Source organism: Panulirus ornatus, chromosome 48 (assembly GCF_036320965.1).
Source record: "Panulirus ornatus isolate Po-2019 chromosome 48, ASM3632096v1, whole genome shotgun sequence".
In the NCBI taxonomy this organism is placed as follows: domain Eukaryota; kingdom Metazoa; phylum Arthropoda; class Malacostraca; order Decapoda; family Palinuridae; genus Panulirus; species Panulirus ornatus.
In genome coordinates, this window is record NC_092271.1 from 30546485 (window position 1) to 30563369 (window position 16885).

A 16885-nucleotide genomic window follows, 5' to 3' on the forward strand; every position below is an offset into this window, starting at 1 on the left:
AAACAGCCCCACCCTCCCTCCAGTGAGGCAGTGCCAGGAGTAGACAAAAAAGGCCACATTCGTTCACATTCTGTCTCTAGCTGTCATGTGTAATGCACCGAAACCAGAGCACCCTTTCCACATCCAGGCCCCACAGACCTTTCCATGGATTACCCCTAGACACTTCACATGCTGTAGTTCAGTCCATTGACAGCATGTCGACCCCAGTATACCACATCATTCCAATTCACTCTATTCCTTGCACGCCTTTCACCCTCCTGTTTGTTCAGGCCCCCATCACTCAAAATCTTTTTCACTCCATCCTTCCACTTCCAATTTGGTCTCCTCGCTTTTCCTTCTTCCCTACACCTCTGACACTTATATCCTCTTTGTCAGTCTTTCCTCACTCATTCTCTCCATGTATCCAAACCATTTCAACACACCCACTACTGCTCTCTCAACCATACTCTTTTTTATTACCATACATCTCTCTTACCCTTTCATTACTTACATGATAATACCACCTCACACCACATATTGACCTCAAGCATTTCATTTCCAACACATCCACCCTTCTCTGCACAACCCTATCTATAGCCCATGCTTTGCAACCGTATAACATTGTTAGAACCACTATTCCTTCAAAGATACCCATTTTTGCTCTCCGAGATAACACTCTCGCCTTCCACACATTCTTCAACGCTCCCAGAACCTTTGTTCCCTCCCCATCCTGTGACTCACTTCCCAAGCCCTTTCATCCACAGAGAGCATACTTGCCCCTCTCACCAAAACTCTTGCATTCACCTCCCTAATGACCCATCTATAAACAAATTAAACAACCTTGGAAACATCACGCACCCCTGCTGCAAGCCGACATTCACTGGGAACTAATCACTTTCCTCTCTTCCTACTCATACACATGCCTTACATCCTTGGTAAAAACTTTTCACTGCTACTAGCAACTTCCCTCCCACACTATATACTCTTAAAAACCTTCCACAAAGCATCTCTATCCACCCTATCAATATGCTTTCTCCAGATCCATAAATGCTACATACAAATCCATTAGTTTTTCTTAATATTTCTCACATACCTTCTTCAAAGCAAACACCTAATCCACACATCCTCTACCATTTCTGAAACCACTCTGCTCTTTGCCAATCTGATGCTCTGTACATTCCTTCACCCTCTCAATTAATACCCTCCCATATAATTTTCCCAGGAATACTCAACAAACTTATACCTCTGTAATTTGAGCACTCACCCTTATCCCCTTTGCCTTTGTACAATGGCACAATGCATGCATTCCGCCAATCTTCAGGCACCTCACCATGAGTCATACATTCATTAGATATCCATACCAACCAGTCAACAACACAGTCACCCCCTTTTAAATAAATTCCACTGCAATACCATTCAATCCTGCCGCCGTTGCTGGCTTTCATCTAAAGTAAAGCTTTCACTACCTCTTCTCTGTTTACCAAATCATTCTCCCTAACCCTCTCACTTCGCGTACCACCTCAACCAAAACACCCTATATCTGCCACTCTATCATCCAACACATTCAATATTGAAAACCTTCAAAATACTCACTCCATCTCCTTCTCACATCACATAGTTATTACCTCACGATTAGCCCCTTCACCGATGTTCCCATTTGTTCTCTTGTCTTATGCACTTTATTTACCTCCTTCCAAAGCACCTTGTTATTCTCTCTGAAGTTTGCTGATACTTGATCACTCCAACTCTTATTTGCCCTCTTTTTTTCAGGCCCCTATATGTTCCTCTTGATATCTTGCTGCTTTCTGTTGTGCATCTTTGTCTCTCACATTCCTTTCTTGCTGGTAATGCTTGTACAATTTTCTTTCCTCTTTCACTAGAACCTTAACTTCCTCATCCTACCACTCTGCCTGTCCACATCCCACCTGCACACCACACACTTCTGTTGTGCAGGTAAGCAGTGCTTCCCTAAACACCTATTCCTCACCCACTTCCCTCACTTCATTTAATCATACCTTCTGCTATTCTGCTCTCAATCTCTCATGCTATCTCTTCTCACAAGCCTCTTTTTCAAGCTCACACTTTTACAACCCCTCTTTCCCTGTTTTCTTGAAGCTTTTACAAAGTTCCACCCTCACCTCCACCAAGTACTGATCAGATATCCCATCAGCTGCCCCTCTCAACACATTCACTTTCAAGAGTCTCTTCTTTGCACACCCACCAGTTAGTACATAGTCCAGTAATACTCCCTTTCCATCTTTCTTACCCACTCATGTAACTTATTTATATCTCTCTTTCTGAACAAGGTATTCCCAGTCAGTTTATGCATACAACTGCACAAGCTGTTTACCATTCTTGTTCATCAAGTCTTCCAGCAGTACCCTCAACTGCCACATTACCAACTTTCGCATTCAGATTAATGCTCCCTTTCCATCTTTCTTGCTCACCCATGTATACTTATATATATATATATATATATCTCTTTTTGAACAGGATATTGCCAATCAAAATATCCTTTTTATGCACACAACTCCACAAGCTGTTCACCATTCTTATTCACAACACCAGGTACCCCAATTCTTCCAGTAATACCCTCTGCTGCCACATTACCAATTTTCGCATTCAAATAACCCATCACAAACTCTCAATCCCGTGAGTCAAAATTACCAGCATGTAGGCCTTCTCAAAACTCTCATTCATCTTCCTTAGTCCTCTCATTTCCAGGTGCATAATCACCTGCCTTTTGTAATCTATTTTCATTTTCTCACTCTTCATTCTGGGGCTCACTTCCTTGCACTCTTTCACATATTGCCACAGCTGGTTCTTCAGTGGCAGTACTTCCCCTTAGTTCTTGGCCTCACACTAACCTCTGATTTTACACCCAAGACTTCCAAACTATTCTTCCCCTCTCCCGATGTGCTTTGTTTCTCTCAGAGCTTGAACAGTCCAGGTTCCTCTCCTCAAACACACTTTCTCTCTCTCCCTTCTCATCTTGGTTACACGTACACTCATTAAGACAACCCAAACTGAGCCCTTGAGGAGGATGAGCACTCCTGACTAGGCTTCTTCTTTTTTTTCAACTTTTAGAAATTCAAGAAACAAGGAGGGGTTATGATCCCCCCAATTCAACCCCCCTTTAATCATTTTTTACAACATACAGAGAATACATGTCTTTCTTCTCAATCCCAAGGGATCCTGTCACCTTCAGTTGTCTTCTACACACAGGGGAAATGTGGGAAGTATTCTTTCACCCCTGTCCCCTTTTAAGATTGTGATAGTCAGTATTTTACTGTAACACATTGAGCAGGGATTGAGGATGTTTGTGTAATGTTCAGATGCTATGATACCTGATCCACCCCATGAAAGTTGGAATGGTGCAAAAGAATTATGATGCAGTATGACCTGTATTGGAATTTTAAGAGCTAAAGGTTTCTTTTTCATTATTCTCTTTTATTAGTGATTAAACAAGCTTTGAAGATTATTTTGTTTGATTTTAGATAGACAGATTTTGTGATTCAAATTTCCATCAAAACAAGTTGTAGTCTTATGGTAAATGAATTGGTTTCTGAATTGATAAGTAATGTAGCAATGTTCCCATAAATAAGCTGCCATTCAGTGTTAGAAGGGTGTAATGCTAATTGCTTGATTTGCTCTTTACTAGTACGATCTGATTTAAAGTTTTCATATGAAGATAATTACAGTACATATTTCTCCTCATACAGCCATTTCAAGGAAATAGTAACAGTTTAGGTAATTTTAGAGCTAATAATAACATTTTGCATCACCAAATAGAATAAACAGGTCCCTAAAGCATATGAACTATTACATAAACAAGCAGTTATTTTTTAGTGGACAGATAGAAAGTAGTGGATGGATTACTCTGGATTAATCTTTGCAGAACTTTAGGGCTGAGCAATAGAAAGTAGTGGATGGATTACTCTGGATTAATCTTTGCAGAACTTTAGGGCTGAGCAAAGAACCACGTGAAGCACTTGCAGCATCCTGGTTTTCATGCTGAGATAGACATCACTAAACATTGTATGAAGCTAACATGTTTAACAGTTAACTAGTTGGAGAGCATGCCCCAATTACTTGGTGCTCCTTGACAGACCATGGCTAGTGCACTTTGTGTTGGAGTTTTGTAAATTGATGAATATTATGAACATTAAATAGCGTAGTAAATGCTGAGTGCACAGTGGTTATCTTAGGTAGATGAAATATTTTTTGTAGGTTATATACATTCATTTGTATTTTGATAGATTTTTAATTTGTAGAAAATATGTTCTACCTTAAACTGTATAGAATATGCTTTATTTTGTTGAATGAATAGTGCTGCGCACACATGGCTTTTAACTACTTAATAGGTAATTGAAATACTTATATATTGCAATGTTTAATAATTTCATCTTTGAATATGAAATCATATTTCGTTTCTACTTCCTTAGCCACAGACTCCGACTCCCTCAAGCACTGATGAAACTCTTCCTCGTGGATGGACAAGCCAGGTGGCTCCAAATGGTCGTGTATTTTTCATTGGTGAGTTGAAAGGAAAAAAAGTTGTTCTGTAGTTCTTTGGAGTAGTTGCATGGAGCGGATAAGCTGAAAGCAACTTTATAATATGTTGGTTTATATTGTTAGGAAAGTGAGAGAAAGCTCAAGATACAAAAATGCAAGTGAGTATTGTGGCAGTTGAGGGTATAATTGGTGTACATGGGGTGTTCAGTGTTTTAAATGGAAATAGTGAAGAGCTTGTGGATTTGAGTGCTGAGAAAAGAATGGTGATTAGGAATACCTGGTTTAAAAAGAGAGATAGACATAAGTATATGTATGTGAGTAGGAGAGATGGTTAAAGGGCATTATTGGATTATGTGTTAATTGATAGGCATGTTAAAGAGAGAATTTTGATGTTAATGTGCTGAGAGGGGCACCTGGAGGGACATTTGATCACCATCTTGTGGAGGCAAAGGTGAAGATTTATAGAGGTTTTCAGAAAAGAAGAGAGAATGTTCGTGAGAGTAAGTGAGCTTGGAAAGGAGACTTGTGTGAAGAAGTACCAGGAGAGATTTAAGTGTAGAATGGCAAAAGGTGAGAGGGGAGTTGGTGAGTAATGGGATGTATTTAGGGAAGCAGTGATAGCTTGCACAAAAGATGCATGTTGCATGAGAAAGGTGGGAGGTGGATAGATTAGAAAGGGTAGCAAATGGTAGGATGAAGAAGTAAAGTTGTTAATGAAGGGGAAAAGAGAGGCTTTTGGATGATACTTGCAAGGTAGGAGTGCAAATGACTGGGAGTTTTATAAAAGAAAGTGGCAGGAGGTCAAAAGAAAGGTGCAGGGGTTGAAAAAGGGGGCAAATGGAGTCGGGGCAAGAGAGTATCATTAGATTTTAGTGAGAATAAGATGTTTTGGAAGGAGGTGGATAACGTTTGTAAGACAGGAGAACAAATGGGAACATCGGTGAAGGGGACAAGTGGGGAAGTAATAACAGGTAGTGATGAAGTTAGAGGGAAGTGGAGTGAGTATTTCGAGGGTTTTCAAATGTGTTTGATGATAGAGTGGCAGACATAGGGTATTTTGGTCGGGGTGGTGTGCGAAGTGAGAGGGTCAGGGAGAATGGTTTGGTTAAGAGAGAAGAGGTAGTGAAAGCTTTGTGGAAGATGAGATATGGCAAGGTGGTGGGTTTGGATGGTATTGCAGTAGAATTTATTAGAAACGGGGGTAACTGTGTTGTTGATTGGTTAGTAAGGATATTCAGTCAATATATGGACCATGGTTAAGTGCCTGAGGATTGGCGGAATGCATTCATGGTGCCATTGTACAAAGGCGAAGGGGATAAGGGTGAGTGTTCAAATTAAAGAGGCATAAGTTTGTTGAACATTCCTGGGAAATTATTTGGAACGGTATTGATAGAGAGGGTGAAGGCATGTACAGAGCATCGGATTGGGGAAGAGCAGTGTGGTTTCAGAAGTGGTAGAGGATGTGTGGATCAGGTGTTTGCTTTGAAAAATGTGTGTGAGGAATACTTAGAAAAACAGATGGATTTGTGTGTAGCATTTATGGATCTGGAGAAGGCATATGATAGAGTTTATAGAGATGCTTTAAGGAAGGTCTTAAGAGTATATTGTGTGGGAGGTAAGTTGCCAGAAGCAGTGAAAAGTTTTTACCAGGGATGTAAGGCATGTGTACAAGTAGGAAGAGAGGAGAGTGATTGGTTCCCAGTGAATGTTGGTCGGTGGCAGGGGCATGTGATGTCCCCATGGTTGTTTAGTTTGATTATAGATAGGGTGGCTAGGGAGGTAAATGCAAGAGTTTTGGAGAGATTGGCGAGTATGCAGTTTGTTAAGGATGAGAGAGCTTGGGAAGTGAGTCAGTTGTTGTCCACCGATGAAACTTTGGTGGCTGATTTAGATGAAAAACTGCTGAAGTTGGTTACTGAGTTTGGAAAAGTGAGAAAGTTGAGAGTAAATGTGAATAAGAGCAAGGTTTATTAAGTTCAGTAGGGTTGAGGGACAAGTAAGTTAGGATGTGAGTTTGAATGGAGAAAAATTGGAGGATGTGAAGTGTTTTAGATATCTGGGAGTGGACTTAGCAGTGGATGGAACCATGAAAGTGAAAGTGATTCACAGGCTGTAGGAGAGGGTGAAGGTTCTGGGAGTGTTGAAGAATGTGTAGGAGAGGATGTTATCTTGGAGAGAAAAAATTGGTATGTTTGAAGGAATAGTAATTCCAACAATGTTATATGGTTGCAAGGCATGGGATATCGATAGGGGTTGTATGGAGGAGGATAGATGTTTAGGAAATGAAATGTTTGAGGACAATATATGGCGTGAGGTGGTTCGATCGGGTAAGTAATGAAAGGGTAAGAGAGATATATGGAAATAAAGAGAGTGTTGTTGAGAAAGCAGAAGAGGGTGTGTTGAAATAGCTTGGGCACATGGAGAGAATGAGCGAGGAAAGAGTGACAAAGAGGGTATATGTGTCAGAGTTGGAGGGAACAAGGAGAAGCAGGAGACAAAATTGTATGAAGTCTGTTGGGGATGAGAGAGCTTGGGAAGTGAGTCAGTTGTTGTTCGCTGATGATACAGCGCTGGTGGCGGATTCATGTGAGAAACTGCAGAAGCTGGTGACTGAGTTTGGTAAAGTGTGTGGAAGAAGAAAGTTAAGAGTAAATGTAAATAAGAGCAAGGTTATTAGGTACAGTAGGGTTGAGGGTCAAGTCAATTGGGAGGTGAGTTTGAATGGAGAAAAACTGGAGGAAGTGAAGTGTTTTAGATATCTGGGAGTGGATCTGTCAGCGGATGGAACCATGGAAGCGGAAGTGGATCATAGGGTGGGGGAGGGGGCGAAAATTTTGGGAGCCTTGAAAAATGTGTGGAAGTCGAGAACATTATCCCGGAAAGCAAAAATGGGTATGTTTGAAGGAATAGTGGTTCCAACAATGTTGTATGGTTGCGAGGCGTGGGCTATGGATAGAGTTGTGAGCAGGAGGATGGATGTGCTGGAAATGAGATGCTTGAGGACAATGTGTGGTGTGAGGTGGTTTGATCGATTAAGTAACGTAAGGGTAAGAGAGATGTGTGGAAATAAAAAGAGCGTGGTTGAGAGAGCAGAAGAGGGTGTTTTGAAATGGTTTGGGCACATGGAGAGAATGAGTGAGGAAAGATTGACCAAGAGGATATATGTGTCGGAGGTGGAGGGAACGAGGAGAAGAGGGAGACCAAATTGGAGGTGGAAAGATGGAGTGAAAAGGATTTTGTGTGATCGGGGCCTGAACATGCAGGAGGGTGAAAGGAGGGCAAGAAATAGAGCGAATTGGAGTGATGTGGTATACAGGGGTTGACGTGCTGTCAGTGGATTGAACCAAGGCATGTGAAGCGTCCGGGGTAAACCATGGAAAGCTGTGTAGGTATGTATATTTGCGTGTGTGGACGTGTGTATGTACATGTGTATGGGGGGGGGTTGGGCCATTTCTTTCGTCTGTTTCCTTGCGCTACCTCGCAGACGCGGGAGACAGCGACAAAGTATAAAAAAAAAAAAAAAAAAAAAAAAAAAAAATATATATATATATATATATATATATATATATATATATATATATATAAAGTGTGTGGAAGAAGAAAGTTGAGAGTAAATGTGAATAAGAGCAAGGTTATTAGGTACAGTAGGGGTGAGGGTCAAGTCAATTGGGAGGTGAGTTTGAATGGAGAAAAACTGGAGGAAGTGAAGTGTTTTAGATATCTGGGAGTGGATCTGTCAGCGGATGGAACCATGGAAGCGGAAGTGGATCATAGGGTGGGGGAGGGGGCGAAAATTTTGGGAGCCTTGAAAAATGTGTGGAAGTCGAGAACATTATCTCGGAAAGCAAAAATGGGTATGTTTGAGGGAATAGTGGTACCAACAATGCTGTATGGTTGCGAGGCGTGGGCTATGGATAGAGATGTGCGCAGGAGGATGGATGTGCTGGAAATGAGATGTTTGAGGACAATGTGTGGTGTGAGGTGGTTTGAGCGAGTAAGTAACGTAAGGGTAAGAGAGATGTGTGGAAATAAAAAGAGCGTGGTTGAGAGAGCAGAAGAGGGTGTTTTGAAATGGTTTGGGCACATGGAGAGAATGAGTGAGGAGAGATTGACCAAGAGGATATATGTGTCGGAGGTGGAGGGAACGAGGAGAAGAGGGAGACCAAATTGGAGGTGGAAAGATGGAGTGAAAAAGATTTTGTGTGATCGGGGCCTGAACATGCAGGAGGGTGAAAGGAGGGCAAGAAATAGAGTGAATTGGAGTCATGTGGTATACAGGGGTTGACGTGCTGTCAGTGGATTGAAGCAAGGCATGTGAAGCGTCTGGGGTAAACCATGGAAAGCTGTGTAGGTATGTATATTTGCGTGTGTGGACGTGTGTATGTACATGTGTATGGGGGGGGGGGTTGGGCCATTTCTTTCGTCTGTTTCCTTGCGCTACCTCGCAAACGCGGGAGACAGCGACAAAGTATAAAAAAAAAAAAAAAAAAAAAAAAAAAAAAAAAAATATATATATATATATATATATATATATATATATATATATATATATATATATATATATATATATTTTATTTTTATTATTTTGCTTTGTCGCTGTCTCCCACGTTTGCGAGGTAGCGCAAGGAAACAGACGAAAGAAATGGCCAAACCCACCCCCATACACATGTATATACACACGCAAATATACATACCTATACATCTCAATGTACACATACATATACACACACAGACACATACATATATATCCATGCACACAATTCACACTGTCTGCCTTTATTCATTCCCATCGCCACCTCGCCACACATGGAATACCATCCCCCTCCCCCCTCATGTGTGCAAGGTAGCGCTAGGAAAAGACAACAAAGGCCCTAATTCAATCCACTGACAGCACGTCAACCCTGGTATACCACATCGATCCAATTCACTCTATTCCTTGCCCTCCTTTCACCCTCCTGCATGTTCAGGCCCCAAACACTCAAAATCTTTTTCACTCCATCTTTCCACCTCCAATTTGGTCTCCCACTTCTCCTCGTTCCCTCCACCTCCTACACATATATCCTCTTGGTCAATCTTTCCTCACTCATTCTCTCCATGTGCCCAGACCATTTCAAAACACCCTCTTCTGCTCTCTCAACCACGCTTTTTTTTATTTCCACACACCTCTCTTACCCTTACGTTACTTACTCGATCAAACCACCTCACACCACACATTTTCCTCAAACATCTCATTTCCAGCACATCCATCCTCCTGCGCACAACTCTATCCATAGCCCACGCCTCGCAACCATACAACATTGTTGGATTTTCGCCCCCTCCCCCACCCTATGATTCACTTCCACTTCCATGGTTCCATCCGCTGCCAGATCCACTCCCAGATATCTAAAACACTTTACTTCCTCCAATTTTTCTCCATTCAAACTTACCTCCCAATTGACTTGACCCTCAACCCTACTGTACCTAATAACCTTGCTCTTATTCACATTTACTCTTAACTTTCTTCTTTCACACACTTTACCAAACTCAGTCACCAGCTTCTGCAGTTTCTCACATGAATCAGCCACCAGCGCTGTATCATCAGCGAACAACAACTGACTCTGTACGTGTAGGAAGAGAGGAAAGTGATTGGTTCTCAGTGAATGTAGGTTTGTGGCAGGGGTGTGTGATGTCTCCATGGTTGTTTAATTTGTTTATGGATGGGGTTGTTAGGGAGGTGAATGCAAGAGTTTTGGAAAGAGGGGCAAGTATGAAGTCTGTTGTGGATGAGAGAGCTTGGGAAGTCAGTCAGTTGTTGTTCACTGATGATACAGCGCTGGTGGCTGATTCGTGTGAGAAACTGCAGAAGCTGGTGACTGAGTTTGGTAAAGTGTGTGAAAGAAGAAAGTTGAGAGTAAATGTGAATAAGAGCAAGGTTATTAGGTACAGTAGGGTTGAGGGACAATTCAATTTGGAGGTAAGTTTGAATGGAGAAAAACTGGAGGAAGTAAAGTGTTTTAGATATCTGGGAGTGGATTTGGCAGCAGATGGAACCATGGAAGTGGAAGTAAATCATAGGGTGGGGGAGGGGGCAAAAGTTCTCGGAGCGTTGAAAAATGTGTGGAAGTCGAGAACCCTATCTCGGAAAGCAAAAATGGTTATGTTTGAAGGAATAGTAGTTCCAACAATGTTATATGGTTGCGAGGCATGGGCTATAGATAGAGTTGTGCGGAGGAGGGTGGATGTGCTGTAAATGAGATGTTTGAGGACAATATGTGGTGTGAGGTGGTTTGATCAAGTAAGTAATAATAGGGTAAGAGAGATGTAGAGCGTGGTTGAGAGAGCAGAAAAGGGTGTTTTGGAGTGGTTTGGTCACATGGAGAGAATGAGTGAGGAAAGATTGACCAAGAGGATATATGTGTCAAAGGTGGAGGGAACGTGGAGAAGTGGGAGACCAAATTTGAGATGGAAAGATGGAGCAAAAAAGAATTTGAGTGATCGGGGCCAGAACATGCAGGAGGGTGAAAGGCGTGCAAGGAATAGAGTGAATTGGAACGATGTGGTATCCCGGGGTCGATGGTCAGTGGATTGAACCAGGGCATGTGAAGCATCTTTTGTAAACCATGGAAAGTTCTGTGAGGCCTGGATGTGGAAAGTGAGCTGTGGTTTCAGTGCATTATATACGACATCTATAGCCTGAGTGTGAACGAATGTGGCCTTTGTTGTCTTTTGCTGGCGTTACCTTGTGTACATGTGGGGGAGGGGGTTGTTATTTCATGTGTGGCGGGCTGGCGATGGGAATGAATGACGGCAGACAGTATGAATTATGTACGTGTGTGTATATGTATGTGTGTGTATATATACATGTATACATTGAGATGTATAGGTATGTATATTTGCAGTTGTGGACGTGTATGTATATACATATGTATGTGGTTGGGTTGGGCCATTCTTTCATCTGTTTCCTTGCATTACCTTGCTAACGCGGGAGACAGCGACAAAGTAAAAGAAAAAAAAATATATGTATATCCCTGTAGATAGGGGAGAAAGAATCCTTCCCATGCATTCCTCATGTGTCGTAGAAGGCGACTGAAAAGGACGGGAGTGGGGGGCTGGAAATCCTTCCCTTCTTGTATTTCAGATTTCTAAAAGGGGAAACAGAAGAAGGAGTCACGCGGGGAGTGCTCATCCTCCTTGAAGGCTCAGATTGGGATGTCTAAATGTGTGTGGATGTAACCAAGATGAGAAAAAAGGAGAGATAGGTAGTATGTTTGAGGAAAGGAACCTTGATGTTTTGGCTCTGAATGAAACGAAGCTCAGTGGTAAAGGGGAAGTGTGGTTTGGGAATGTCTTGGGAGTAAAGTCAGGGGTTAGTGAGAGGACAAGAGCAAGGGAAGGAGTAGCACTACTCCTGAAACAGGAGTGGTGAGAGTATGTGATAGAGTATGTGATAGAGTGTAAGAGAGTAAACTCTAGATTGATATGGGTAAAACTGAAAGTTGATGGAGAGAGATGGGTGATTATTGGTGCATATGCACCTGGGCATGAGAAGAAAGATTATAAGAGGCAAGTGTTTTGGGAGCAGCTGAATGAGTGTGTTAGTAGTTTTGATGCACAAGAGTGGGTTATAGTGATGGGTGATTTGAATGCAAAGGTAAGTAATATGGTAGTTGAGGGAATAATGCATGGACATGGGGTGTTCAGTGTTGTAGATGGAGATGGTGAGGAGCTTGTAGATTTATGTGCTGAAAAAGGACTGGTGATTGGGAATACCTGGTTTAAAAAGAGAGATATACATAAGTATACATATGTAAGTAGGAGAGATGGCCAGAGATCATTATTGGATTACATGTTAATTGATAGGTGTGCAAAAGAGAGACTTTTGGATGTTAATGTGCTGAGAGGTGTAACTGGAGGGATGTCTTGTCATTATCTTGTGGAGGCGAAGGTGAAGATTTGTAGAGGTTTTCAGTTAAAGAAGAGAGAATGTTGGGGTGAAAAGAGTGGTGAGAGTAAGTGAGCTTGGGAAGGAGACTTGTGTGAGCAAGTACCAGGAGAGACAGAGTACAGAATGGAAAAAGGTGAGAACAAAGGAGGTAAGGGGAGTGTATTTAGGGAAGCAGTGATGGCTTGCGCAAAAGATGCTTGTGGCATGAGAAGGGTGGGAGGTGGGCAGATTAGAAAGGGTAGTGTGTGGTGGGATGAAGAAGTAAGATTATTAGTGAAAGAGAAGAGAGAGGCTTTTGGACAATTTTTGCAGGGAAATAATGCAAATGAGTGGGAGATGTATAAAAGAAAGAGGCAGGAGGTCAAGAGAAAGGTGCAAGAGGTGAAAAAGAGGAAAAATGAGATTTGGGGGTGAGGGTTTCTTTAAAATTTTGGGGGATAAAAAAAAGTTTTTTGGAAGGGGTAAAAAAATGTGTAAGAAAGGGAAAAAGGGGAAATTTTTAGTGGGGGAAAAATGGGGAGGTGTAAAAAGTAGGGGTTTAAGGGAAAAGGAAAGAGGGGGAGTGAGTATTTTAAAGGTTTTTTGAATGTGTTTGAGATGGGAGGGCAGATATGGGGTTGTTTTGGTCAAGGTGGTGTGCAAAGTGAGAGGGTTGGGGAAAATTGTTTTGGGTTAAAAAAAGGGGGATTTTAAAAGTTTGGTTAAGTTGAAAGGGGAAAGGGGCAGGGTTGGATGGTTTGCAGAGTTTAAATTTTAAAGGGGGGGGTTTGATGTATGTTAAAAGGTTGGAAAGGTTATTTAATGAAATTGTTTTACCCCTGGTTTGGTCCCTGGGGGTTTGGGCAAAATGTTTGCATTTGTTTTCAAAAAAAGGGGATGTATTAAAAGGGGTTTTTGTTGGTTTCCCTTTTAAATTTAAAAGGGTAGGGTATTGTTTGAGAGGGTAAAGGGAATGTACAGAGCAAAGATTGGGGAAGGAAATGTGGTTTCAGAAGTGGTTTAGAGGATGTGTGGTCAGGTGTTTGTTTTAAGAATGTATGTGAGAAAAATTAAAAAAGAAAGGGATTTTTTTGGGTAGCATTTTGGACTGGAAAAAGGCATATGTAGAGTTGATAGAAAAAGTTCTTTTGGAAAGGTATTAAGAATAAAAGGGGTTGGGGGGTTTTAAAAGGGTGAAAATTTTTTTCCGGAGGAGTAAGGCATGTGTCCGTTTTGGGAAAAAAAAGGGGAAAAAAAAGTGATTGGTTTAGTGAATGTAGGTTTGTGGCAGGGGTGTGTGATGTCTCCATGGTTGTTTAATTTGTTTATGGATGGGGTTGTTAGGGAGGTGAATGCAAGAGTTTTGGAAAGAGGGGCAAGTATGAAGTCTGTTGTGGATGAGAGAGCTTGGGAAGTCAGTCAGTTGTTGTTCACTGATGATACAGCGCTGGTGGCTGATTCGTGTGAGAAACTGCAGAAGCTGGTGACTGAGTTTGGTAAAGTGTGTGAAAGAAGAAAGTTGAGAGTAAATGTGAATAAGAGCAAGGTTATTAGGTACAGTAGGGTTGAGGGACAATTCAATTTGGAGGTAAGTTTGAATGGAGAAAAACTGGAGGAAGTAAAGTGTTTTAGATATCTGGGAGTGGATTTGGCAGCAGATGGAACCATGGAAGTGGAAGTAAATCATAGGGTGGGGGAGGGGGCAAAAGTTCTCGGAGCGTTGAAAAATGTGTGGAAGTCGAGAACCCTATCTCGGAAAGCAAAAATGGTTATGTTTGAAGGAATAGTAGTTCCAACAATGTTATATGGTTGCGAGGCATGGGCTATAGATAGAGTTGTGCGGAGGAGGGTGGATGTGCTGTAAATGAGATGTTTGAGGACAATATGTGGTGTGAGGTGGTTTGATCAAGTAAGTAATAATAGGGTAAGAGAGATGTAGAGCGTGGTTGAGAGAGCAGAAAAGGGTGTTTTGGAGTGGTTTGGTCACATGGAGAGAATGAGTGAGGAAAGATTGACCAAGAGGATATATGTGTCAAAGGTGGAGGGAACGTGGAGAAGTGGGAGACCAAATTTGAGATGGAAAGATGGAGCAAAAAAGAATTTGAGTGATCGGGGCCAGAACATGCAGGAGGGTGAAAGGCGTGCAAGGAATAGAGTGAATTGGAACGATGTGGTATCCCGGGGTCGATGGTCAGTGGATTGAACCAGGGCATGTGAAGCATCTTTTGTAAACCATGGAAAGTTCTGTGAGGCCTGGATGTGGAAAGTGAGCTGTGGTTTCAGTGCATTATATACGACATCTATAGCCTGAGTGTGAACGAATGTGGCCTTTGTTGTCTTTTGCTGGCGTTACCTTGTGTACATGTGGGGGGAGGGGGTTGTTATTTCATGTGTGGCGGGCTGGCGATGGGAATGAATGACGGCAGACAGTATGAATTATGTACGTGTGTGTATATGTATGTGTGTGTATATATACATGTATACATTGAGATGTATAGGTATGTATATTTGCAGTTGTGGACGTGTATGTATATACATATGTATGTGGTTGGGTTGGGCCATTCTTTCATCTGTTTCCTTGCATTACCTTGCTAACGCGGGAGACAGCGACAAAGTAAAAGAAAAAAAAATATATGTATATCCCTGTAGATAGGGGAGAAAGAATCCTTCCCATGCATTCCTCATGTGTCGTAGAAGGCGACTGAAAAGGACGGGAGTGGGGGGCTGGAAATCCTTCCCTTCTTGTATTTCAGATTTCTAAAAGGGGAAACAGAAGAAGGAGTCACGCGGGGAGTGCTCATCCTCCTTGAAGGCTCAGATTGGGATGTCTAAATGTGTGTGGATGTAACCAAGATGAGAAAAAAGGAGAGATAGGTAGTATGTTTGAGGAAAGGAACCTTGATGTTTTGGCTCTGAATGAAACGAAGCTCAGTGGTAAAGGGGAAGTGTGGTTTGGGAATGTCTTGGGAGTAAAGTCAGGGGTTAGTGAGAGGACAAGAGCAAGGGAAGGAGTAGCACTACTCCTGAAACAGGAGTGGTGAGAGTATGTGATAGAGTATGTGATAGAGTGTAAGAGAGTAAACTCTAGATTGATATGGGTAAAACTGAAAGTTGATGGAGAGAGATGGGTGATTATTGGTGCATATGCACCTGGGCATGAGAAGAAAGATTATAAGAGGCAAGTGTTTTGGGAGCAGCTGAATGAGTGTGTTAGTAGTTTTGATGCACAAGAGTGGGTTATAGTGATGGGTGATTTGAATGCAAAGGTAAGTAATATGGTAGTTGAGGGAATAATGCATGGACATGGGGTGTTCAGTGTTGTAGATGGAGATGGTGAGGAGCTTGTAGATTTATGTGCTGAAAAAGGACTGGTGATTGGGAATACCTGGTTTAAAAAGAGAGATATACATAAGTATACATATGTAAGTAGGAGAGATGGCCAGAGATCATTATTGGATTACATGTTAATTGATAGGTGTGCAAAAGAGAGACTTTTGGATGTTAATGTGCTGAGAGGTGTAACTGGAGGGATGTCTTGTCATTATCTTGTGGAGGCGAAGGTGAAGATTTGTAGAGGTTTTCAGTTAAAGAAGAGAGAATGTTGGGGTGAAAAGAGTGGTGAGAGTAAGTGAGCTTGGGAAGGAGACTTGTGTGAGCAAGTACCAGGAGAGACAGAGTACAGAATGGAAAAAGGTGAGAACAAAGGAGGTAAGGGGAGTGTATTTAGGGAAGCAGTGATGGCTTGCGCAAAAGATGCTTGTGGCATGAGAAGGGTGGGAGGTGGGCAGATTAGAAAGGGTAGTGTGTGGTGGGATGAAGAAGTAAGATTATTAGTGAAAGAGAAGAGAGAGGCTTTTGGACAATTTTTGCAGGGAAATAATGCAAATGAGTGGGAGATGTATAAAAGAAAGAGGCAGGAGGTCAAGAGAAAGGTGCAAGAGGTGAAAGAGAGGACAAATGAGAGTTGGGGTGAGAGAGTATCATTAAATTTTAGGGATAATAAAAAGATGTTTTGGAAGGAGGTAAATGAAATGTGTAAGACAAGGGAACAAATGGGAACTTCAGTGAAGGCGGCTAATGGGGAGGTGATAAAAAGTAGTGGTAATGTGAGGAGATGGAGTGAGTATTTTGAAGGTTTGTTGAATGTGTTTGATGATAGAGTGGCAGATATAGGGTGTTTTGGTCAAGGTGGTGTGCATAGTGAGAGGGTTAGGGAAAATGATTTGGTAAACAGAGAAGAGGTAGTAAAAGCTTTACGGTAGATGAAAGCTGGCAAGGCAGCAGGTTTGGATGGTATTGCAGTAGAATTTATTAAAAAAGGGGGTGACTGTATAGTTGACAGGTTGGTAAGGTTATTTAATGTATGTATTACTCATGGTTAGGTGCCTGAGGATTGGCAAAATGCTTGCATAGTGCCATTGTACAAAGGCAAAGGGGATAAAAGTGAGTGCTCAAATTACTGAGGTATAATTTTGTTGAGTATTCCTT

The 16885-nt window shown here is 41.9% G+C and overlaps 1 protein-coding gene across 2 annotated transcripts in view; it reads left to right on the forward strand.

Moving 5' to 3' along the window:
* Nedd4 (E3 ubiquitin-protein ligase Nedd4) overlaps nucleotides 1-16885 on the forward strand; it is a 202606-nt gene that overhangs the window by 88157 nt on the left and 97564 nt on the right. For both annotated transcript variants that reach the window (XM_071690428.1, XM_071690429.1), the window contains one exon: nucleotides 4425-4515. In XM_071690428.1, coding sequence (XP_071546529.1) covers nucleotides 4425-4515 — 91 coding nt within the window. The remainder of the gene's footprint in view (nucleotides 1-4424; nucleotides 4516-16885) is intronic.